The 27,257-nt window shown below is 39.6% G+C and overlaps 1 protein-coding gene across 1 annotated transcript; it reads right to left on the bottom strand.

Moving 5' to 3' along the window:
* Positions 1-26,671, bottom strand: LOC148122620 (vomeronasal type-2 receptor 26-like). Its single transcript, XM_087904989.1, is given in 9 exon segments — positions 1-505; positions 507-933; positions 5,321-5,444; positions 6,691-6,912; positions 17,760-18,569; positions 24,679-24,764; positions 24,767-24,923; positions 24,925-24,976; positions 26,457-26,671. Coding segments are annotated over 9 exon segments (2,598 nt in total).
* Positions 26,672-27,257: the final 586 nt, after the last annotated feature.

The following is a 27,257-nucleotide window of genomic DNA, read 5'->3' on the forward strand; positions in this document are numbered from 1 at the left end:
TCATACACATCGCAATAAATTCCTTTGCCTTAAGAAAGAAGTCTTTTTAAAGAATTTTTCTCTCGACTGATCATCTGATCTTAGTAGGATCACCTAGCACTTGGGAAGAAATATACAGGGCAGTAAGCCAGTGCCAGAGGCCAGAATGGAAAGAATTTACACAGCCACCATGGTTTTGCCTTTGGAGCTCAGGTAAGTGGGTATGAAAGAAATCCACACAACACAGAAAACCAGCATGCTGAACGTGATTGTTTTTGCCTCATTGAAGCTGTCTGGTAACCTCCTTGCCAGAAAAGCAATAAGCAAGCTCAGAACTGCAAGAAAACCCAGGTACCCCAGGACACAATAGAAGGCAAGAGTGGAGCCCTCATTGCACCACAGGATGATTTGCCCAAACTCAGACTGCATGTCAATGTCAGGGAAAGGCGGATATGTTCCAAGACAGACTGCACAGATGCACACTTGGATGAGGGAAGCACTGATGACTACAGCATTTGAGAGTCTATAGCATCCATGTTCGCCATGCACTCCCTGGTTTGATGACTTGGAAGGCCATAACCACAATGAAGGTTTTTGCTAAGATAGCAGAGACAGCAACAGAAAATACAACCCCAAAAACTGTTTGTCTCAAGACACAGGTGACTTTCCTAGGTTGACCAATGAATATCAAAGAGCAAAAGAAACAGAGCATTAGAGAAACAAGCAGAATATAGCTGAGATTTTGGTTATTTGTCCTGACAATGGGTGTGTCCTAATAGTAGATAAATAATCCTAAAATCAGAGCTAAGAAGACAAATAAACTTATGGCCACAGAGACCAAAACAGCTCCCAGAGTATCTTCATGGGACAAAAATGTTATAATTTTAGGAAGACACTGATTTCTCTGCTTATTTCGATACTGATCTTCTGGACGCTTGATGCATCGATCCATATCTGAAAGGTGTAGCATGAGGGGCCGGCTTGTTGGGGTTTCTGTTCCCACCCGGTACTCCACAGTCGGCAAGTCCCAGAGAAAATCAATCACACAGAGGTCTCTATAAGTTATAAAGCTGACTAACTCATTAGGTCAGGCTTCTTATTAGCCCTTGTAACTTATATTAATCCATTATTATTATCTATGTTAGCCATAGAAAGGGAAAGCAGATTGATGTTGACATTCCGTCAGTCACTTCCCAAATGTTTGTATGGGAAGTATACCTTGAGCAGAACCACTGTTGAATTCTGAAGGGAATGTGTTGTGGAATAACCTTTTTGTATGCTGTGAAGATGTGTATTTGCCAGGGTGCCTTCTTATTGTTTAATAAAAACCTAAATGACTATTTGCTGAGCAGGAGGTATAGGCAAGACAGCTAGATACAGAAGATGCTGGAAAGAAAAAAAAAAGGTGGATTTGCCAGATAGACAGAGAGGAATCAGCATGGGAAGTACAGAATAAAGGCAACTGAGCCATATAAAAGAACAGAGACTAAAAAATGTGGGCTAATGTAAGTTATAAGAACTAGTTAAGAACAAGCCTAAGGTATTGGCCAAGCTTTTATAATTAATAAGTCTCCGTGTGGTTATTTTGGAGCTGGCAGGAGGGACAGAAAAATCCAACTACAGGAATGCTGTGATGATATTAAGTTTGTGCTCTAACAAATAAAGCTTTCCTGAAGATGAAAGGGCAGAGCTAGCCACTAGTTAGCCATGGAGGTCTGCAGGTCTGCACAGACAGACAGGAAGTGGTTTGGCTGGGTGGAGAGAAGAATATAAGGCTGAGGAAACAGGAGCTTACCCCCTTTTTTCACCTGAGGAGTTAGCAAAATAAGGACGGTCTGTGTCTTGCTCTTTATTCTATCTGTTCTTTTAGAATTTATCCTGATTCTGGCTCTGGGTTTTTATTATTAAGACCAATTAGAACTCATGCTATATAATGCTATTGGTGACATTCACTGAACTTTAATATTGAAAAAATAGATAAGTAATCTTTCATGAGAGAAAATACATATACATTTGAATCCATAAAATATACAGAAAGTGAGTGTAACTGAACAACAGCAGAAGTACCAGGAATATAGAAATGATATTGAAGGGAAATCAGACAGTATGAAAATTTTATTTGATTATATATGAAAGGAAAATATATTTTGAAACTTTTAGCTTTTTCCTTTTTTGACCCTTTTCTTAATTAAAAAAATCTTTCTTTTTATTGCTTGAGACCTTCATATATGCATATAATGTATTTTGGTCAAATCTACCACCCATTTCTTCCCTCTCCAATTTCTTTTCTATCCCCCTCTGCTACTTTTCTCTCCCAACTTCACTTGCTCTTTAAAAAAAAACCCTCTGAGTTCCCTTAATGTTGCTTGCATGCCCATTGGTATAGGTTGTGACTGTGGAAGGCCTAGAACTCAAAACTTCCTAATGTTTTCTGGCATCTATGTAGTACTTTCTTTTGTTTCTTTGATTTTGATTTTACCAAAGGATGTATCATTGTTCTAAAAATAATGCTGAAGGCAATACATTGTAGAGGTGAATATTTTTACTTATGATAAAAAAAATGCTTGTTTTGGTGAGATCCTTAAAATCTTTCTTTGAACTATAATTAAAAGTTGATTAAAGTAAAATAATTTTACACTTAATTGTCAATGTGTATCTATTGCATACATTTATGTTATTTGAGTTTTATGTAATTTTTATCAAAACATTTAGTAATTTTCTTCTCATGGTATCTTTTTGGAAAAAAGATACAGGTAGAGGTAAGTCTGAATATTTAAAGCTAATGCAGCAAAATGGGAAGTCTTATTCTCTAAGCTTAGACGTCATTCACTCTGAAGGACACTTGTACGGGGCCTCTCTTTAGTCAGAAAAATAATTACAGCAAGACACAATATCACACATCTGCAATTCCAGCACTCGGGAAACAGAAACAGGAGTGCCCCTCAGTCTGGTTGGTCTACATCGCACATGCCACGCCAGATAGAGCTTCCCATTGAGGCCTTATCTCAAAAGGAAAGGAGAGAAGGAAAGGAAGAAAGAAAACAATTGCATGTTCAACTGTGAGTTTATATGTCACAAAAGTCTTAAAGCACCAGTAAAATATTGATCATTCTATACTGTTTATTTTTCTTGCAAAGAGTGGTTCAAACCAGTTATTTTCAGTGGTATACATAGGTTGTTTTCAGGGATGATGATTTATTTATGGTTATTGTCAAAAGTTGATATGCTTGGATATCAGTTTTGCTCACTCTTCCTTTTGATTTTGAAGAATACATTCTTTAACATAAGCAGTTAGATACTGGTGGTTTGAATAAAAAGGGCACACAGGAAATAATACTGGTTGGACTACTTCCAGAGCGTAGGTGTGATGTTTTAAAGATACTATCAAGAAGTATTAGCAGCCACTGAACAGCTGATGGGCCATAGAACACGTACCAAATCCATTGTTAAAGGTGTATGGTGAGCCCTGAGTGAATTTAGTCCAGTAATGAAACATAAGGTTAACGGGATGATCTGTGGGTGCAGCTTTATATAGATCACACGCCTAGCATATGTGAGGCTTCGGTTCAAAATCCAGCACAAAAATGTGCTCCATGCACAATGATAAAAGGAATATTTTTCTCAACATTGTTTAGAATCAAAAGATCTTATCATCCAATTAAACTCCTGATTTGCAGTAAACATAATCTTGTACATTTGCAAACTTTTTAAAATTAAAGTCTTTAGACACAGCACAAAAGTTATTGTTCCAGACTATAACTAGTGGGGTACAAGGATAATGTTATACTTAGTAGATGTTAGACTATGGAGGAAAAATGATTCAGTCACATAGACCTGGAAACATCAAGCTTTCTATTGATGTCTCAGAAAATACTTACATAGGGTTGAGAGGAAAAGGCCACCACAAGCATATTACATAGAACCACAAACACTTAAAAATTATAGTGTCTCTAGAAAGGATGAAGGTAGATATATTTTCTTGATGTTTCTCTATTAAAGTCAAATGTATTACTTTTCTAAGGGAATGGTGATATTTGATATTGATGAGAATGCAGAGCACAGGCTTGTTGGTGCTCATCTGTAATCCCAGCACTTAGGAAGCAGTCAGCCTGGCCATTGGTGTCTCTGCCACAAAAAAAGCAAAGAGCCTTATTTTAAAGATTCTTTGCATAGGTAAAGATTTCATTCAGAAGAGTAAAATGGGAATGGCTTGTGCCTACTTGGAAATAGATATCAGATGTGAATTTCAGGCACCCAAACTGGCAGGGAGCATTGTTAATGTGCTCTGGAGAGGATTTGCAATTAGACTCATTTAGAGGAGGAAGTGGCCACAGCTGGATAGTCAGTGCAGTGGGAGGAGCATACCCACACTTGAGCATCCTCTGAGGTCACTCAGTGCTTGGTTCTACAGCGGCCTCGGGCTAGCTTACAGAACCAGGGAATACATTTACAATGAGAACTCCCACAAGAATCAAAGCAGTTTGAAAGAAGAGTATAAAATCACAAAGCAAATATTTATTTAGTCATTAAATAAGTATTTATGGAGTCTCTACCATAGAAAGTGTCTCAAACAATGATCACGGGTCCCAGGAAAGGAGCAGTGTGTCTGCATCAGTGTGACTCCACTACAATGTTTCTAGCAGGACCTCCGATTGGACAAGGACACATTTTGTTTCAGTTGTCTCTAGGTTGTATCTGAAGCTCAATTTCCTCATTCAAATGTTGGTTATTATTAGTCATCTCTTGCAAGCATGAAATAAGGTCACCCTTTTATAATGTTTGTCATACAAACATTATGTACAGGGAATGCTAACTTTACTCGTTACTATTGCTATGGCAGTAACAGAACCACTAATGAAAAGCAAGCATGGGAAGAAAAGGAACTGAACTTAACACAGATGTGTTGAAGACTAAGCTGGGCCGGATGCAGGAGCATACTCCTGTAGTAATCTAGGAGGCTGAGGCAGGAGGATCACTAGAACCCAGGATTTTGAGACCAATCTGGGCAGCATAGCAAGGCTTAATTTCAAAATAAAACAAACAAAAAGCAACAGTAAAAACTGGAGTGAAATAAAGTTCAGTTGTTGTTGTTTTGTTTTGTTTTCTTTAAGAAAGGGTTTCTGTACGTAGCCCTGGCCATCCAGGTTGGCCTTGAACTCACAGATTCGCCTGCCTCTGGCTCTCAAGTGCTAGAATTAAAGGCGTGGGCCACCACTACCTCACAAGAACTTCCTTTTTAAGTGTTGAAGTTAGTTATATAAATATAAATGATCTCAGGCATTGTATACTCAGCCCCGTCTCACTATGTATTCTTCCATATTCAAATCATTTCCAGAAATACCTGTCTTATTTGCGATCTCTCCATCTGGGCAAGGCAGGCAATCAGAACAACAAAATGGTTTTCCTTCAAGAGGCATTTTTCTGAATCCCAGTAGGCAACTTGGAGTGCAGACAGCAAAAGGAGCCTGTATAGGAGACATGGGAGGAGGGAAATGAGACAAGAGGCAGAATCCGGGTTAGCATCCACAGGGCAGATTTCAGCAGGACGCCTGTGCTAACGGCAGGAACTGCCATGCTTTTAGAGAGTTTGACGCTTAAAAATATTTTTCTCTTGACATCATATGAACTCTTACTTTATTTCATTTACCTATTTTTATCTTATTATAAAAAACAACTTTTAAATTTAAATATATTTTGATCATACCCCCCAATCTGATCATCTCCTCCTCCATACCCATCCAACATTAAGTTCTTTCTCAAAAAATAAACCAAAATCCCAATACAACAACAAACCCCTCAAACCTAGCAAAAATACAACAGTACCAAAAAAGAAAACAAAACCCACCAAATTGTAAACAGATAAAAGCAAATAATACAAAAGCAAAACCTGAGTTCCCTTCTTTGCTGCTCAACTCCTGACATGAGAGCTGCCCTGGAGTGGTTGACATACCCACTGTCATTCCATTAGAGAGAACTGATTTTCCCTCTCCAGCAGGATCCCAGAAGACCACAACATCCCCATCACTATGCGTCATGTCCATTTTCATCACATCACCGAGATGCTCAGGGTGAATGGTGCCAAAAATAAGGGAAATGAATGTGCATAGAGCTTTTTAAATTCGAGTTCAGAATCACCTATTTTCAGAGACTGTTTTTGTCCCTAGATTGTCGCCTTATTTCTTTCACCCAAGTTAGTCACTTCCACCTAAGCCTTGGCCTCTGTATGATCCATCTAGAAAACTGCCTGAGTTGTTCCTTCTTGCCAGGAAGGCCAGGCATCTATTAGATCTTTACAAGACAATCTAAAGAATTAATCCAAAATGAATCAGTAATTCTTACAACGATTTGATGTGGGATTCCCCTCTGTATGCTGTGAATACCATTAGAAACTGTCTTGGATCTGTACAGGGAATGGAGGCAGGTGAAAAAAACTAAACTGAGTGTGGGAAGAAGGAAGGTGGAGTCAGGGAGAAGTCATGTAGCCCCGCTGGAGCTAGACAGAACTTTACCAAGTAAGCCACAGCTATGTGGCGATATACAGATTACTAGAAATGGGTTAAATTTATATGTAAGAGTTAACCAATAAGAAGCTAGAGCTAATGGGCTAAGCAGTGATTTAATTAATATGGTTTCTGTGTGGTTATTTCAGTGGCTCCCATTTGCCCTGTTCTCTGAGGAATAGTGCATGGGGCCAACTCCAAAGATACTCACTTCACTATAGTATTCACCCCAAGTTATCAGTTCATCATTTAGGGAAAAGTGCTGAGCACCGTGAGCTTCAAAGACAAACTCGCCAATGCTCACCTGAGCTTTGGTACCATTCTGCAGAGACTGGTAATTCAAGATGTCAAGCGTGGTTGTCGAACCTTCCTTATTTCCATTCTCCTCATCGGTGTTTCTTCCAAGTTGACCCCTTTTCAAGAAAGGGTGGAGCTAAATGTGAAAAATAACTTGAGCTATAAGGCATAGAAATGCAAATAAACCTGGTTACCCTCTCTTTCTCTAACAATACGTTCCAGTGGCTTTCAATATCACTCCGTATATCAAATGTTTACCATACATACCAGAAGTGGGTCTGCATGCTTTGTCTATATTAATACAGTTATGTGCTATTGACTAACAAACACTTTGGCCACTTTATGAATCTAAAAACTGATCTTTTCTAAATCACATAGCTGGTCAGTGATGAAATGAGACACTGGGGACTCAGTTATAATTTTTAGGAAAAAACAGGAGCAATTTGAATGAGATGTCTTAAACTCTTTGCAAAATAGCATTTTAAGAAAAATACTTTTTTCTTTCACAAATATAAAATACTTAAGGAGTTGCAATAAAATAAAATTTTAAGCTTTTTAAAAATAAAAGTTGCAATTAAGAAGGGAGATGAAAGCATGACACATGTGATATAAAAATAGAGAGAATAACGGGGTATATGGGATATCTAGAGAGCTACAAGGAGAGATGGGAGTAAGAGAGAATAGAAAGTGGGTGTCGTGGCATTTAATTTGCATTTTAATAAATGAAGTTTGCCTGAAGATCAGAGAGTAAAACAGGCCCAGCCTTACAGACCAGGAAGTGGTATCATACACCTTTAATCCAGTAGCCACAAGAGTTTGTCATAGGAACCGGGTGGTTTATGCCTTTAATCCCAGAACCAGAGCAGAATGTAAGACGGGAGGAGACAGCTCTCCATCACGGTCTCATTCCGAGATTCCTGGAGGCAGGATCGCCATTTCAGACTGAGGTCGAGGTAAGAGTCAGCGGCTGGCTGTTTTGCTTTCCTGACCTTCAGGTCGAACCCCCGTTTCTCTCTCTGAGTTTTTATTAACCATGCTTCAAGTGGGGGACAAGTTCACCAAAACTGAAGATATATAAAGAAGTCTCATGGAAAGCTATGGCTTTATACGCTAATTTAAAAAAAAACCATAATTCCAAAAAGATTCTGAACAGAAGTATTACAGTTTATTTTAAAACTTCCAGTAGCAGATGTGGGAAACCTCTTTTTTAGTTAGGAGTCCCCCAGAGGGCCCTCAAACTGTACAGGTTAGGAACAACATCCTTGGTTACCTATCAGAACTGTATATACTAAGACCCCATTGTAAAGACACCACACACTTTGGCTGCAAGAAACAAGTTAGGCTGGAACTAAACTGAGAAATATGTCATTAGAAAATTTTGTCATTGAGTAAACGTTTCAGAGTGTGACTACACAAATGAGTGTACACATGATTAGGAAACACAAATTTGTCAGACCACCACTGGTCTTCTCCTGACTGATGCATTCTTTCGTGGTACCAATTATATTTGTACATGGAATAAATTCTTCACCTTCCCCCCAAAATAACAAGCTAAAACTATTTTTGAAAGAGATAATACAACTAGGATACTTCCCACAAGAGACTTAATTTAGTCATAAGAAAATATATAGACTGAAAATGAAAGGATAGAAAAAGATAATTTCATCTAAATAATAATAAAAATGATAAGGGGTAGGGTTGAGGATGGAGTTCAGTGGTAATACCTGAACAGCATACAAGGGCCTGGTTCGATGTGTGGCACTGAAATAGATAGATAGATAGATAGATAGATAGATAGATAGATAGATAGATAGATAGATAGATGATAGATAAAAGTAAGATTAGCTATACTTGAATGCATCTTTGGGGAGAGTAGAATTTCAGTCAAACATTGTCACAAAAGGCAAGAAATTTCAAATAATGACTGGGAGAAATTCATCAAATGCATCAAAATACAAATAACAATTGTAAATATATTCAAGTATATAAAAGAAATATTAACAGATCTAACGTCTGAATAGGCCACAGCAAAACAACAATGGTTGATATCCAGATCTCCAGTTTCAGAAATGAACAAATATTTTTGACTAAAATTGAAGGGAAATATTGAACTTGAAGTTCACAGTAGACCAAATGAACTTGACAGATATATACGGAACATTCTTTCCAAGAATCAGAATACAGATTCTTTTTGTTTTAAATAGTCGTCATTGTCTCCTGCCAAAGTCATGCAAATATATGATAAGAAGATTAGTATCTCAAATCAACACATATGCAGTAATTCAACAAACTACTTTGCAATACCTTATATATTATATATTATATAATATATATTATATAATATTTTTATTATATATAAATATATATTATATAATATATGATATATAATATATAATATATATTAATAATTATATAATATGATATATGTTATATTATATATTATATGTTATATTATAACATTATATATTATAGTATTATATATAATATAATATATATTATAAATATAACATATTTATATATAAATATAACATATTTATATATAAATATAATATATTTATATTTATTTATTAAATATATAATTATATATTTATTAAATATAAATTATTTATATTTATATTATATATAAATATAATATATATTATATAAACACATATATAAATATAATATAATATTATATATTATATGTCATATAATATATAATATAATATATGTTATATAATATAATATATTATATATTATAACACTGTGACCAAATGCTTGGGATACAAAGATGGGCCAATATATATAAATTATTGATTTGATAAAACTTAATAATAGATAAACTAAAAAAAGTCACATGCTACTCTCAACAGATGTAGGAAAACACCAGAAAAATTCAGGAAACCTGCTTAATCAAAACTTTCAACACATTCTCAACATGTTAACTGCCATGTATGGCAAAGTCCATGCTGTATGTCTGAAGAAAACAGGAACTTCCTCAACAAACGGTGCTGGAGAAACTGGATGGCCGCTGAGAGATTTTAACTAGAACTTTATCTCCCACACTACATGAAAATCAATTCCAAGGGATTCAAAGGCCTTCACGTAGGCCTGAAACAACTAATAAAAACATGCAAAAACAAGGGGAAACCCTTCTAGAGATGAGCATAGGCTACAGCTCTCTGAAAAGAACTTCCATCAATGACAGCGCAGTTGATGAGGTAATGAGGGTGGGGAAAATCTCAGGGGGCCTTACCCTGAGGAACTGCAGGAATTAAGGGAGAATGAAGACAAATAAACCCAGGGGTAAGTGCCCTAATTGGTTATCCAATACCAAGAGGCCAGCCCTAAAAACATATCCACATGAGCAACACTAAATGGATTCAGTCGGTTATATCTATAATTTATATTTACCTGCATATTATATATTACTAGTATACAATTATTATTATTAACTGTATGCTATATATTATTAGTATGCAATTAATAATATACATGTTCTTCCATACATTAATACAGAACAATAATCATTAAAGAAAAAAAGGCCACGGATTTGAGAAAGAGTGAGGCAGGGAAAATTATGTAATTATATTTCAATTAAAATCAAATAAAGTTTACAAACAAATTTAAAAAGAAAAGGCTAAAGCTCTCTCCTTTAAGATAAATGAGGAGATGAGAATGCACACTTCTGAGCAAATGAGCGGGTCTCTTGTGCCTTCTCTTGGGTGTTTTCTCTTCTGTTGGTTTGTCTTGTCCAACTTCAAAGTGATAGTTTTTGTTTGTACTCTATTTTAAACATGACAAGAAAGAATGCACACTCGCTCCATTTCTGGTGAACAGCAGAGGGTCATACAACCAAACCAGGAGGAAACAACTAAATTGTCTAGCTTTACAGAGGGCATGATCTAATGCAAGAATCACACAGTGAAAACCTTTTTTGCCAGAAATAAGTTAGAACCAATAAATGAATTCGTGAAGTTGTAGGACAAAACCTCAACATTAAAAATGTCATATACATTGGCCATTCAGGGACAGGCAGTGACTCCAGAACCTCAAGAAATTGAGACAAGGTGGAGGGATAGGTTGAGGTTTCTGGGAACCAACTGTTAACTCCCTTCTCCAGATGACAGCACCTAGGTATAGTGAGGCTGCCACCGAGTCCAAGGGCTCTCACTTGCCCTCCCCAACATACCCGAACCCCAAAGGAAACTGGGGGTTACACCATTCAGGCCAACAGAATAGTGCCAGAAACTTACCCTCCAAAGTAATTAGTATAAATTCCACTGGGGCAATGCATACCCCAAATCCCGTTCCATAGGTTTAAGTTGGAAAAAGACCAAGGGTACAGAACGCAGACCCGAACAAACCCACACAATCATGGCCACAACACTGTCAAAAACAGACAGCAGAGAAAAGATGTTGTCTGACAAATGGTGCTTGGGCAAGTGGACAGCTACCTGGAGAATTTAGCTTTCCTTGTCCCTTACCCCATGAGGGCTCAAACACCTTCACAGAAGTCTTGGAACCATTAAAACATACAAAAACAGGGGAAAGTACTTCTAGAGAAAGGCATAGGCTAAAACTGTTTGAAAAGGACTCCAATGGTTCAGCAAATGTTGCCAGGAACTGGTCAATGGCATTTCACAAGTATAAAGGTTTCTTCATAGCAATGGAAGCAATCAAGTAAAGAAATGTCCCGAAGTACGGGGACAATCTTTGTGAATGACACATCTAACCAAAGATCCGCACCTAGAATACACAAAGAACCAGCCAACCAACCAACAAACAAAACTAAACACCAAGAAGGGATACAGCTCAATGAATGTGCAAATAAAATAGTTCCCAAAGGATGAAAAACAAATAACCAATAAGCATATGAAAAAGTTCAACATCCTTAACCACCAGAAAAATGCAAATTTTAATTTAAATTCCATTTCTCAGCCCAAGGGTTGATCATTAATAATCCCTCCCATTAGAGCTCAGAGAAGGGGCAGAAGGAAGTTAACAGCCAGAGGGAGTGGCGGACACCAAGAAACAAGGTCCTCTAAATTAACGTGAGCAAAGCTCATATGAACTCACCGAGACTAAATCAGCATGCATAGAGTCTTCACAGATGTGCACCACATCCTTTGTGCTTATATTGTGGCTTCCAGTTTAGTGTTCTTATTGGACTTTTGAGCATGCAAATGAGTCAGTCTTTGACTCTTTTGCCCTCTCTTGGGCTTTTTTCCTTCTGTCGCCTGACTTCAATGCCATAGTTTTTGTTTTATCTTATTAATTTTATTTTGTTATATTTAAGAAAAAATAAATTAGTGAATGAATTAAGAAATGAATGAATGAATGAAAACCTAGCCCCTCAGGTAAAGGTCACTGCACCTGCTGGGAGAGGACAAATTAGTTGTCCTCAGTGGAATGACACTGAGTACATCAACCACTCCAGGGCAGATCGCGTGTTCATTTGTTGGCTAACAAATAATGGACTCCCCACAGGTTTTGTGGGTGCTTTTATTTGGTTACAGCCTGACATTTTGTTTTGTTCTTTTTTGGGGGGGATATTTTTGTTTATTTATTTATTTAGGTTTTGTTGTCTTGGGTTTTGGTGATTTTTTTGGAGAAAGAACTTGAAGTCAAGTGGGGAGGCAAGAGGCGAGAATTTAGAGGGACTTAGGTGGGAGAAATATTATCAAAATATAATTTAATATTTTAAATAATAAAAAGAAGCCATCTATAACAAGAGCCACAAGCAGTGGATGACTACGAGAAAACAGTGTCTTCTGCCACTTCAGGGTAGCTGCACATGTGAGTTGATAGCAGTTTAGATAGCACACACAGATATGGCAAGCCCAAGGCAGGCCAAAGCAGCTGGGCACTAAGTGCCACCCTTAGCTGAACTGTTATTGACAGTTGTCAGCTGCTGGAAGGGAGAAGTCAGGTTTCTCTGAGAGTAGCCTGTGGAGAGCTGACTATGCTCCAGCAGAGGGCAACATACCCAAAATTGTTGGTCTTAATGGGTTTTAAGTGCAAATTTGGGTGCATAGAGGAAGTTGGGGGAAATGGGAAATGAATATGATAAAAACACACTGTACAAAATCCTCAGAATTCTTAGATACACACACACACACACACACACACACACACACACACACGTGTGTAAAACTATATATAGTGGTTTGAATGAGCAATGCTCCCCTGAAGGGTTCAGGTATTGAATATTATGTCCCTGTTCATAGTATTGTTTAGGGAGGCTATGGAAGTTTTAGGCCACAGAGCTTTGCTAAGGAGACCTGTCACTGGGGTGGGCTTTAAGAGTGTCACCTCACCTCACTTGCAGTTGGCAATCTCTGACTTCTGCATGTGGTTGAAGAAATGACCTTTCTGCTTCTTATTCCAGCCACCTGCTGCTAGGCCTCCCCACCATTTAGGACTCTCCCTCTGGAAACTTAGCTAAAACAAACTCTTTGTTCCATACGTCTCTTTTAGCCATGGTGTTTTATCACAGCAAGGGAAAACCCATATAACAACAAATACTGACCATAATATAAAGAAAACACTTATACAGTACCGGTAGGAATGTAAGTTAGTCCAGTCACTATGGAAACCAATAAGGAGGTTCCTCAAAAACAAACAAACAAAAAACAAAACTGAATTTACCATATGATTCAGTTATATTACTTCTTAGTATTTACCTGAAGGACTTTGAAGTCAGTGTCTCAGGGTTGCTTCACATTAGGGTTTATTGAAACAATAGTGATTTTATGGATTCAGCTTGAATGTATGCAGTGGTTTGAATAAGAAATGTCCCCGGTAGGTTCAGGTACTTCAACATTTGTCCTCCATGTGGTTGGCACTGTTTCAGGAGGTTTCAGAGGTGCAACCTTGCTGGAGGAAGGGGTGGGCTTTCAGAGTGTATACAGAAATGTCAGAATTTAGCCTCTCTGCTTTGAAATATGGGTCTCTCAAGTCCATGCCACTATGTCTCCCCTGTCACTGTGTCTGATGCTTGCTGCCATGCCTTCTTCCATGGTAGACTCTTGTTCCCCGGAACTGTGAGCCCAAAACTAAACCCTTTCTCTTATAAGTTTACTTAATCATGGTGTTTTATGACAGCAACAAGAAAAGTAATTAATACAGTTTCTATCAATTAATGAATGGTGAATGAAAATTTGGCATACACAAAATGGAATTTTGTTGCCGATGTTTTAGATTTCTTTGAGACAAAGTTTCTCTGTGTAGCCCTGGTTGTCCTGAAACTCGCTCTATAGACCAGGCTGGCCTCCTGAGTGCCGGGATAGTGTAGGAAGTCCTTCTGTCTATATATTGTTTTTATTGGTTGATGAATAAAGAAACTACTTGGCTTATAACATGGGAGGAGGAAGGTGAAGTTAGAGGGATGCCATGGAGCCACCACCAGAGTCAGACATGCTGAAACTTTGCTGGTAAGCCACTGTCATATGGTGATACACAGATTAATGGAGATAGGCTAAATTAATATGTAAAAGTTAGCCAATAAGAAGCGAGAGCTAATGGGCCAAACAGTGATTTAATTAATACAGTTTCTGTGTGATTATTTCAGGGCTAAGCTAGCTGGGCGGCTGGGAACGAAACAAACGACCTCCTTACTACACAGGGATCAAAGGCATGTGCCACCATGCCTGGCTCACATAATGGAATTTTATCTGGCTAAAAAGACTAAGGAAGTTATGCCATTTATGGGAAAATTGGTGCAATTGTAAAATTATATTAAGCAAAGTCAGATCCAGAAAGTCATGTACTGTGAATTTTTCTCTCATTTGTGAATTTTAGGGTTTTAAAACACAGAGAGAAGACATAGAGGTAGGACTGTCTCGGGGGACAAAGGTGACTGACAGGGCTATATATTAGTTACTGATCTGTTGCTGTGATAAAGCACCATGACCAAGAGCAACTCACGGAAAGAAGTGTTTATTTGGACTTATGGTTCCGAGGGATCAGAGTCCTCCATGGTGAGGAGCATGGCAGCAGGCAGGTGAGAGGCACAGGAAGCTGAATGCACACACATCCTTGACTGCAAGAAGAGAAGGTAAACTAGAAGTATAATGAAGATATCTCAAAATCCTCCTGCAGCAACGTACTTCCTCCAGCAAGACTTCATTATCTAAATTTCCCAAAACACATGCTACTCCAGGGGAGCCTGTTGTTCAAATCCTGAGCCTATGTGGGATATTTCCCATCCAGACCATGCCAAGTTAGGAGCGCATAGAAGGGGGAGTGAAGGGATCAAAGGAAAACACAGTCAAAATATAGTATATACTCGAATGTAATTATCCTTATGAGTCCCGGTTCTGTGTGTAATGAATATAGGCCTGCTGGGGCACAATGGTCTGTACCCTGTCACTTGTATTTTAAATAAACACTGAGTGGCCAGTAGCCAGACAGGAAGTATAGGTGGGGCTACCAGCAGGAAGTAGAGGTGGGCCAATGAGAATTCTGGAAAGAGGAAAGTTTCAGTTTGCAGTTGTCACCCAGATAGTGAGGAAGCCAGATATAGAGCAAGCAAGATGTGACTGCCTCGCTTAAAAAGGTACTAAGCCACGTGGCTAACACAGACAAGAATTAAGGGCTAATTAAGTTATAAGAGTTAATAAGAAGCCTGAGATACTAGGCCAATAAGTTTATAATTAATGTAGACCTCTGTGTGATTTCTTTGGGACTTAATGACTGAGTGGACTGGGCAGGACAGAAACCTCAGTCAACATAAACCAATGAAAACAAAACTTATAACTATTTTACTAATTAGGGACATATTTAACCAAGTAGATAAAATAGCCTTATAAACTTGCTAAACCTGCAAGATGTTGATAAGAAAGACTGAAGAGACACAGAAAAGGTAAGTGCATTAAGAATCAGAGCAGTTAATATTTTTATGTGACGTCATTACACAAAACATTTTACAGATTATGGCAATCTTCATCAAAATTTGCGTGATATTTTTCTCATAGATTAAGTCCTAAAATTCCTGTGGGGAATATCCACAAAGAAGTCAAATGCCTCATGCAAACTCAATCAAGAAGAACATGGCTAAGTCCTAAAATTCCCATGGGGAATATCCACAAAGAAGTTAAATGCCTCATGCAAACTCAATCAAGAAGAACATGGTTAGAAGCATTGCATTTTCTATTCCCAATAATTTTATGAATGTGCAGCAATACAAACATGGCATAAAACACATAGACATCCCAGAAGAACTGAACAGGATCTTTCGTCTTATTCCATACACCAAACAAAGGAAGAACAGATCAGGACCCTGAAATATAAGACTCCTAGGGTAAAGCAGAGGGGGACATGCCTCGAGGTCATTGGTCTTGATGATGATATTTTCAGATACAGCATCAAAAACAGTCAATGAAAGCTGTTAAACTATACCAAAATAAAAGGCTCTGTACAACAAAGAAAATGACCAAAGGAATGAAAGAAGATATTTACAAACAAGACACTAATAGAGGGTTAATACTCCAAATTTATAGGTAATTAATTAAATTATTTAGCAAAAAAGTTAAATAGGGGAAGATATCTGATAGACTTTTTTTTGAGAAAGACATCAGGTAGTAATAAAGTGTATGGAAAGATGCTTAGCATCACTGGTCTCCAGGGCAAGGCAACTGCAGCTCACCATGAGCTGTACCACTTCGTGCATGTTAGGATGCCTGATGTCAAAATTCACAATAGACAAAAGATTTATGTGCGCTGAAGAGATAATAGGCCCATTGTCCAGTAAGTAACCTCCCACCCTTGGGCAAGAAATTCAAATTAAATTCAGAGGATCACACACACACACACACACACACACACACACACACACACACACACACATCATGGAGATGGGAGGGGGCTTGATGGGAAGAAAGGCTTCTATGGGATAGGGAGGGGGTGAGAGAATGGAATGAGGTGGGGGTAAAAAATGCCTAGCATTCATTATGTAAGTATATGAAACTATCAAGCAAATTTAAAACAAACTCAAAAATAAGGTATTGGCAAAGATTGTAGAGAGTGGGACTCTTGTACATTGTTGGAAGTGCAAATGGGTGTGGAAGAGATAAGCCGGTTCAGAGATGAAGTCGTGACAAGTCGATGGTGCATTGGTGTTTTGTCTGTATTCACGTCTGTGTGAGAGTGTCAGATCCCCTAGAACTGTTTTTACAGAAAGTTGTGAGCTGCCATGTGGGTGCTGGGAATTGAACCTGGGTTCTCTAGAAGAGCAGTCAGTGCTCTTAACCACCAAACCAACTCTCCAGTCCTGGGATTTGATTTTTAAGATGAGATTTGTTTATATAATCCAGGCTGCCTTCAAACTCCTGATCCTCCTGCCTCAGCCTTCCAAGTGCTGGATAACAGGCACGGACCACGAATGCACAGCCTTATAGAAGCTATGTGCTCTTTCTATAGCCCATTTATCAAAACAAGCTATTTAGATCACATGTATCTAAAATTCCTTAAAATACGCCATGTTTATATGTGTAAAAATCTCTTGAGTTAAATATTTTAATTTCTTCACAGAACAATAGAATCATCAAGGAAAAAAAGATACTTGACAATTTCTTCCAGGTGTGGCGGTGCACGCCTTTGATCCCAGCACTCTGGAGGCAGAGGCAGGCAGATCTCTGTGAATTCGAGGCCAGCCTGGTCTACAAAGGAAGTTCCTGGATGACCAAGGCTACACAGAGAAACCTGACTTGAAATAAAATGAAACAAACAGAAAGTCCAAAAATTCTATGTGACAATTGAAGGGCACAGATATCCCTGTTTTATGTTTAAGACACGATCCTGTCTTCTAATATCATGCATGTATGGTTTTCTAATGAAGACGTTAACTTAAATTTAAATAAGATTCTTCCAAAATGTGTTTTTCAATAAAAATAATCCTTTTCTTCAATTTGAGGGTAACTATGAGAAGATGATGAATCAAAGTACAGAACTTAGAAGCCAGGACCCGTTACCCCAGGAAAACACAAAACCAGCTATTGTTACCTTCCACGGGGGAGGAGCCGGGGGTATGCCTTTATCAAGTGCGTCTCCTTCCCCTCTGAGCGACAGCTGCCCATGCAGAGCCTGGGCAATGGCATACACAGCAGCATGCACTCTGAAGCTCGGGGGTGAGGTGTTCATACCCCAAACATGCAGAGCTCCTGCGGCTAGGGTTCCATTCTCTTCACACAGACTCTGTTCCCTGACCCAGTGTTGATCTGAATACGGACATTCAAATAATACCGACCACACATCCTGGATAAAGATACCACGAGGGAATTTTCCAGGTTGAACACTTCTGAGAAAATCCTTGAATCCCAGAATCTCACCCACGTGAACAGAAAACGATAATCCTCCACCAAAGTATGTATAACTTAGACTTTGTTCAAAGGGTAAGGTGGTGATATCCCAATCCGAAGTTGCGATCCAGACATTACCAAGAGGAGTATTGCAAAAGATGTTATAGACAAACCTCAAAAGAGAGTATGTGTCACCAAACGTGACAATGACATTTGTCAATGTGAATCTTTCCACAAAACGCTGCCTGTTCGTTGTGTCCTTAGCAGGAAGTTCTGAAACCTTTTCTACAAATGCAACACAAAGTCCATGGTTGGTCATCTCTTCTGTGATGTCCCAAAGGAATGGCTTTCCCCTCATATTGTCTGGGGTTACAAGGCCAACCCAGACCCAAATGAAGTACAGCAGCAGTTGAGTAATTCCCTGGTAGAGAACTGCGGTGTTCACGGGAAACTGGTAAGGAGACTGGGGTTGGACTCTGCCCCTGAGACTGTGGTCAAAAGGAGCATAGCTGATCTAAATGGAAAGCAAGGTTACTACTTACACAAGGCAGTAACATTTATTCCCAAATGGTTTAGTTTATCTTATCTCTTAATGCACTTTAGAAGAAATTAAACAATTAAATAACTTTATTAGGAAATACTAATTTGTTGTTGACATAACATCTATCTTTCTCTTTACACTATTTTACAAAGATGTATTTATTTTTAAAAGATGTATATGCTCTTTCTGCATGTATGACTTCATACCAAAAGAAGGCATTAGATCTCATTATAGCTGGTTGTGAACCACCATGTTGTTGCTGGGAATTGAACTCAGGACCTCTGGAAGAGCAGCCAGTACTCTTAACCACTGAGCCACCTCTCCAGTTCTCTCAACACTTTTGAAAAATATACTAAACAAGGTCTCCGACTATCTCCTGCCCTCAGTTCTGGTAATGCTAATCAAAGAAGAGCATTTACAAATCTGTCACTTCCTGTACCAAACCTTGCCTTTTCCTGATAGTGGAGGTGGTGGCACGTTAGCAGGAAAGGCCTTTTTCTTTTTCTGGAAGTCATAAATCCAAAACTAATTAACCGATGAGAAGGAATCCAGGAAGCATTTTAAAATCTACTAATGAGCTCTCTATTTCCCTAAAAGTTCCTATGTTCCTTGTTTTTCTGTAGTGCTTAATCCACAGTTAACTGTCCTAAAATAAGCTCACTCAGGGTAAAAGTTTGATTATTGCTCCCCAATGCTCACTGTAAAGTCTCTCTTCACCCAGAGCCCTCTGGCCACCCCCATCATGTTGCTACCGTTCTTACCAGGAAACTCAATGGAGATGTCTATACTGTTATTCCTGTGCACTTCAGGGCATCTTCTCTTAAAAAACAGAAAACAAACAAACAAACAAACAAACAAAATCCTAGATCATTAATTACCTAACCTGATAAATCAAATAGCTAATTATTAAAATTCATTTCACCTAACCTAACATTGGCATGAAGCAATCCTTTTCTTAAAAAATGTTCTTCTTAGTGAGTTCCAGGATTCCTTCTTTGATCAAGGAATATAATGCCAGGATTTGATCAACACTGTCAGCCTGCCTTAATGAATCCCCTCTGTCTCTCCACATTGGTGACATCAGAACATCAGAATGGCCCACGGCTCAGATTGGGATCTGACCCCCCTTTTGACACAAATTCCCTAAATGTTACTCTAAAATTACATGCTCACTTAGTTCACACCCTAACTTCATATACTGACTTCTTACTGTGCATCTGATTTTGACCGTTTAGTGAACATCACACTTATTGGCCCCAAAGTCATGATAATTAAATATGAACACTCAATACGTGTTAACTGGCTAGGGGAGAGAGGTGCAGGCTGGTTGGGGGGGGGGAGAAGAAATAACAAAATCACAAAATGAAATAAACATGGATATTTTGAGGAAGGAGACGGGCAGCATAAATACTTGATATTTAATAAGTGCACAGAAGTAAACAATTTTAAAAGACGATATAAGATTGCCATATTTCTATGTTAGTAAACTTTGATTATTGGTTTGTAAGGCTCATCAAACTAGCTTATTTTATGCTTATTTAAAATTTTCTAAAAACCTGAATGAACTATTTTTAAGCCATAAATTTAAAAAAAGCTTGAAATTTTTTTTTTTTTTTTAAAAAGCTGCCTTTCTTTAATGTAGCCTGAGGGAATGCATTCATTTGTAGGGAAAAGGAAAAAAAATGTTTTCAGAGGTCTGGTGAGATGGCTTTATTGATAAAGAGTGTGCTGAGCAAGAGGACAGACCTGCATTTGATTTCTTAGCATCCATTTCAAAGTGGGCACCATGAGGAATGGCTGGGATCCCAGTACTAGGGAGACAGAGACAGGCTGATCCCTGGGACTTGCTGGCCCGTCACACATCAGCTAATTCTAGGCTCACTGAGAGGTGCTGTCTCGAAAAGCAAAGTGAAGAACATTATCTTGAGGAAGGGACCTGATATTGATCTCTGGCCTCCACACTCATGAGCAGAAATGTGCCTGACCACTCCCACATACACTCCCACACAGGCACATGAAAGATTTTTAAAGTCATTAGGAAAAGAATGAAACTGTCTCTTCCATACCCAAAGGATTATGTAACTAGCAGTTTCTCTCTCACCTACCAGCTCCCAAAAATCCACTCAGAGGCTTACTATTAATTGCAAACTGTTTGATTGATGGCTCAGGCTTATCACTAACTAGCGTAAATCTTAAATTAACCCATTTCTATGAATCTATGTATTGTCACATAGTCATGGCTCTATCTCGCATCTTGCTTCTCCTGTGGCATACAGAAAGGTACTCCACATCGGGATTCTAGTTTTAAAACAGAAGAAAAGCTGGTCAATTCACAGCTTCTTCCATATTATTGAGAAGAGTCAACATAACAAAGAACAGATCCACTCAAAAGATGGAAGAGCATCCTTAAATGCCAGCACTCAGGACCAGAGGCAGGTGGATCTCTGTGAGCTTAAGGGCAGTCTGGTCTAGAGAGCAAGTTTCCAGAACAGGTAGAGAGACCCCTTCTGTAAAAAGTCAAAACCAAATTGTAGGTGAATTGGTGGAGTGGGGTGGGGGTGTGTGATGAGAAGAGGAGGGATTAAGTGGAAGTGGCCAACCAATGCCGGGTCCATCTTGAGACCCATGCCACCAGAGGGAGCTCACCCTTGACACTGCCTGGAGGGTCAGGACCCAGAGGCTGGATAGATCAGAGACCTAGGATAGAACCAAACATGATGGACAAAAAAAAGGTCAAGACTGACAAAAAAGTCAATAAAATGATTTCTAATGATACAGTGCTATACTCATAGATTGGCATCTAGCCCAATTGCCATCAGAGAGGTGCCATCTGGCAACTGATGGAAACAGATGCAGAGACCCACAGCCAAACATTAGGCAGAGCCCAGGGAATCCTGCTGAAAAGGGAAAGGAAGAGGTAAGAGTTACAGGGGTCAAGGACATCACAAAGAAATCTACAAAATCAACTAACCTGGACTCATAGGAGCTCACAGAGACTGAACAGCCAGGGAGCGTGCCTGGGACTGACCTAGACACTCTGCATATATGCGACAGTTATGTAGTTTGATGTTCTTGTTCTTGGGAGCAGGAGCTGTCTGACTCTTTTGCTGGTTTTCAGGACCCTTTCCTCCTACTGGGTTGACTTGTCCAGGCTTGATACGAGGGGAGGTGACTATTCTTACTGCAACCTGATATGCCATGTTTGGTTTATATTCAAGGGGGCCTGCCCTTTTCTGGAGAGAAGGGGAGGAGAAGTGGATGATGCTGAGGATGAGAGGGGAGGTGAGAGGAAGGAAATGGGAGAAGAGGAGGGAAGGGAAGGGAAGCTGTGGTCAGGATATAAAGACATTAATAAAATAAAATAATAAAGATATTGTGAAAAAAAACAAAGCAAAACAAAAACAACGAAAGTGGTGAAGAATCCCAGAAATCCACAAAGGGGATAGGGCAACAGGGAAGTGTGGAGAGACAGCAGGGCAACCCCAAGAGAAAAGCTGATCACACACAGCTTCCCAGCATTGCTCCCAGCATGGGGAGAAGCAGAAACCGCATCCAAAAGACAAGGCAAGAGTCTGTGATGGAGAGACCTATGTCCCATCCACAGAACAAGCCCATGGTTCTTTGAGGCCTCAAGACACAGCTTTCATTCAGGAAGACAGTTGTTCCTCCAAGCAGATGGACAGACAAAGGAGAGAAGCTACGGTTTGTCGCTCCCTATGACGCTGTTTTAGGAAAGAACCTATTGCCCAACACTGAGTTCCTTTGGGAGCCTGAGAATGTCACAGAGTCCGCAGACACCCAAACAGGCCCAGAGGAGGCTGCCTCAGGAGACTGGTGTGGAAAATGGGAGGTCATGATGGTAAAAAAACCCGAATATTTCAGTGGGAAGAGGCTTGACCCAGGCAGTCTTGAGAGAGGATTCAGTTCACGGCCTTGGTGGATAGGCAGAGGATAATTGTGGAGTCTCATAGGGCAATGTACATGTATGAAAACGCATGATAAATCCAAGACTTTGCATGCTAACTTAAGAAATTAGAAAATATAAATTACAAGGCTGGGAAAATGGCTCAGCAGGCTGAACATTGTAATGCCTGCGCTACAGGATAGTTCAGAAATCTGGCAAGGGGCTGGAGATTGAAACACACAGAGATGTGGGTCATCTGTGAAGAAAGAATGCCGAATGTCATTTATTCAAACTTAGAGAAAACCTTATGTACCTAGCTGCTGCACAATGGAAACCCCCCCAGGCAGGCGGGAAATTACCAGGCCCCAAATGGAGTAAACCACTCCCCTATAGTTAACCACCAAGGGCGGGGCAGAGGGAGCACAGGAACAAACAGGATGCTTTGCCAGAAACTGCAAGCTATCCTCAGTATGAGACCCGGGAGGAGGGGTGAACCTGTGAGCCCTACAGAACATGTTTGCTCTGCAAGCATGGGGGCCTGTATTATAATCCCCAACATCCCTGTAACAAGTCGGATGTGGCTGCATATGCCTGTACCCCAACACTGTGGGGTGGGGGCAGGCAGATCCCAAGAGCTTGCTGATGAGGGGGCGGGACCAGTGAGAGGCAGGTAGGAGGAGCCGTGACAGAAATGAGCAAAGAACAATCATATACGTATTTCTTATAATATAAATGTTGTGCCCAGATCACGACCCCCAGAGAGAGACCACCAGAGAGGCCCAGACTGTAATAAGCAAGGTTTAATCAGCATAATACAAACATATTTGGAACTCATCTCCATCCCCATTACAACAAGGTAGAGAGGAGTTGTATCTCCTCTGTGGGGTAAGCTTTTAAAGGCATAACTACAAAGAGAGTCTTTGAAGATGCTTTGGCCTGGGTACAAGGACTTTTGCTCCCTCCCATTATGTTAAGTCAGTTTTTTCCTTGTTTTTAGAGAGGCCACTGTTCTTGAGTTAGGCCATCTTTATCAGCCTGTACCAGGTGGCTGGCTGGGTTGAGCTAAGTGACCTTGTGCTCAGAATATCCTGGGTGGGAGAGGGGAAGGCCACTATCTTCCTGGGAAAACATTCTGCTAGGAAGTTTCTTCTTGCCCCTTTGAGAAAGTGGAGTGAGGGTCCCACAATAAATAGTTGCATTTATTACAGATGTTATTATAATCATATGCCTGAAGCAAAATATTTAAAAGAAGAAATAAAATTCACTCAAAAAACCCAAAAATCTAATCAGGCATGGTGGCATTTGCCTGTAGTCCCAGCCCTTGGGAGGCAGAGGATCTGTGTGTTTCTGAGGCTATCCTGGGCCACATAGTAAGTTATAGGGCAGCCAAGACAGCATTCTGAGACCCTGTCTCAAAAAAAAAATGAGTAAAAATTAAAAATCAAAGCCTGGTAGCCTAGTGCAGTTGACAAAGATTTCAAGTTACTTCACCGACGTTAGCGGGAAGCAATAGCTATTGGATGCCCGTGGTTCTCAACCTAACGCATTTCTAAAGAGCCAGTTTTGTGCTTACTGTAAACCTTGCAAACACAACGTTTGACTTAGAGACGCCATGGCTCTAGCTCTGTCTAGAAGAAGCCATCACTGGGCAGGAGAAAGATTTTTTTATACGGAGACACAAATTAAAACTTTCTTCCCAACAGAGGGGAATTGTAAACAGTCTGAGTGTCTCCACCGGTCTTTATAAAAATGAGCATCATGTGGCAACCTGAGCTGATACAGCAGAAAACCAGCTAGGCGTGTGGTCACAGTAGTGACAGGAACAGTAGGGTGAGCGGAACAGTCAGTCCTCGTGCCGGGCGAAGCTGCCCGGGAGAGGAAGGCTGGGCATTAACAATGATAGATGGTGAAGGAAATTTGTCTTGAGGTGTTAAGATTACAGGTACAGGTTGTCATTGTTTTTATAACTTTTTCCATTTGGAAGGTTTTTAAATTAAAGTTTGTTACATGAACATAATTTTCTCTTATGAATAAATTATACTTCACTTAAAATGATAACTAGATAGTAAGTTATTAAGCAGTGCCACACCTCATGGAGAAACACTAACTGAATTAATTATCCAACATTTGTTACTGCGTCACTACATTTAACGTGAGGAGCCAGGATTCTTTGCCTACCTGTGGGACGTTGCAGAGACTCAGGACTCGGGAGATCTGGGCTGATATTCCTGTGGAAATGCCACCTATCACAGCCACCAGCTTGCACTCTTCTCGGGTCTGCAGCTGTAGTTAGGAACTGGGGGGCTCTCTTCTGAGAGCAAAGCCAGAGAACCCTCCACAGCCTTCATCTCAAGGAAGTCGACATTGAAGAGGCAGAATCCTAGGGACATGTTGAATAAAATATTCAGATCCTTGTTGATTTTTTTCTATAGCAAACACCATTGCCAACATGTGCTGGTAATGTTTAGTGAGATCCCTAGGAGGAAAAATTGGAAAGACAGTTTTCTGTGTTCTTTTTTATTTTAATTTAAAAATTAAAATTAAATTTAAATAAAATTGCATCATTTATCCCTTTCACGTTCCTCCCTTCTGCTTCCCCTCTGTTCGCCCCTTCTCCCCTCCCAAATTCTTGATTTTTATTTCTAAAAATCTAAGTCATATAAGAAAGATACATGAAAATCTAAGAAATAAGCAAGATAGATAGTCTATATTGAAAATGTGGAGGAATTCGTCTAAACAACCCGATTCATTATCAAATCCCCAAGTTTTGGTTTTGTATTTTTTTTAAGGCAGTCTCACTAGGCAGCCCTGACTGACCTGAAACTCACAATGCTGGTGCGGGAGAATTATCTGTATTCTGTCAATCATGTATTTTAATAAAACGCTGATTGGCCAGGCAGGAAGTATAGGCGGGTCAACCAGACAGGAAGTAGAGGCGGGGTAATGAGAATAGGATAAGGCTAGGGAGGAGAAAGCTCCCTCAGCCACTCCTGCGCAGACCACTGAAGAGGCAGCATGTAACTTGCCCAGCTGAGAAAGGTACAGAGCCATTATGGCTAACATAGATGAGAATAATGGGTTAATATAAATTATAAGAGTTAACAAGAAGCCTGACCTAATGGGTCAATCAGTTTATAACCTTATGGAATCCTGTGTGTGATTTTTCTCTTTGGGGCATGCTGACTGTGGGGTATCAGGCAGGACAGATACCCCAACAAGCCGGCCCTCATACTACACAATGCAGACGGAATAAGCTTACCTCAAACTCCATAGAGATCTGCCTACCTCTGCCTCTCAAACGCTGTATCACCACACACATTCAAACTTTTTACTGTGCAACTTGTGTTTGAGAAAGTAAAACCAAGGAGGGAAGCATGTGGGGAATGGCAAACATTGACATTTCGCATTTCATGTGGTCTTCAATAATAGGATAAACCTCAGGAGATACACAGTGCTTGATCAACGATAGCAATTTAAGAAAATAGTGTCCAGTAAATTTAGGCAAGAAAAATAAAATGTTCTCAGTGCAATATCCTAAATAAATACAAAAAGACCAGTTCTAAACTACAAAGTGCTTTTAAAGACTTCTTAGGTATTAAAGAGAAGTCACAAGAATAGGGAGGGACCCACAAAGATCCACCCACAGCTGAGTAGCTACTGGCAGTTGGTGGCTACTGGAGAAGGGAGTGCCAGTTTCCTTCTAGGATGGCGACCCTAGAAGCTTGCCCATGCTCCAGCTGCTCTCCTATACGCATGCAGTACTGGCTAAATGACTAAATGACTGGCTAAATGACTAAATGAATGAGTGAATTTTTTTTTAAAAGAGAGTATATGAAATTGGGAGAGAGGAGACATTTGAGGGGAGGCAGTAGGGATGGATTTAATCAAAGTATGTTGTATACATGTATGAAATCCTGAAACAATGATTCTTTTAAAGAGAGAAACCAAACACTTACGCATAAACATAATCCGGTACATAGGTTGTGCTTTCAAAGCCAAATCGACTTCTGGTGTCTCCACGAGTCACTTTAAGGGAAAAGAGTCCTCCAATAACAAAATTCCCATCTTGATAGGAGCCAGGAGAAGCGGGTATACTTAAAGAGAAGCAAAAAATTTGTTCCTGGAATATAATGAGACTAATCAGGAGAGAGAAAGCAACGAATAATTTCATAATAACATTGATGAATAATTTATAAAATCCAGAAATTTGCTGAGTTGAGAATCTGGCACTAATCAGCCCTGATAGTAGGTGAACATACTGCTAAAACACGTGGCCTTCTCTTCAGCACAGGTCAAGTTTATAAGGCACTGTTTTGTCCTGAGTCAGATGTACCAACATCCAAACACTGCCTTGTTTTTTGGGAGTATAATCTGCGTTGCACCTGCTTAGCCCTCAACCATGTCCCCTTTGCAGAGTCATTATAAGTCTCCGAGGGGTCACGAACATCTCTCTTGGCACCTGGGAATCCTGATTCTCAGAAGAAAAACATACAATTAAGAACAAGTGTGAATTCTGCTGAAACACCCGTGGAATGTGTCTCCTCAGTGAGCTGAGGGTTTTAAAGATCCCAAAGTGAGGGCATTGTGCCAACTAGTGAAACTATTACTCTGCAAGTCATGAAGTATTGTCCGAAGGAGGACATCGAGGACTCCGTCAGGCAGCAGTGCTGGACTCTGTCATTTAACAGTGTTATTTTAGTGTATCTCTACAAAACCAAGCCAAAGCCTTTCCATTAGACAAAACTATTTCTGAGTAC

This window comes from Myodes glareolus, chromosome 3 (genome assembly GCF_982192425.1).
Source record: "Myodes glareolus chromosome 3, mMyoGla1.1, whole genome shotgun sequence".
NCBI lineage: Eukaryota > Metazoa > Chordata > Mammalia > Rodentia > Cricetidae > Myodes > Myodes glareolus.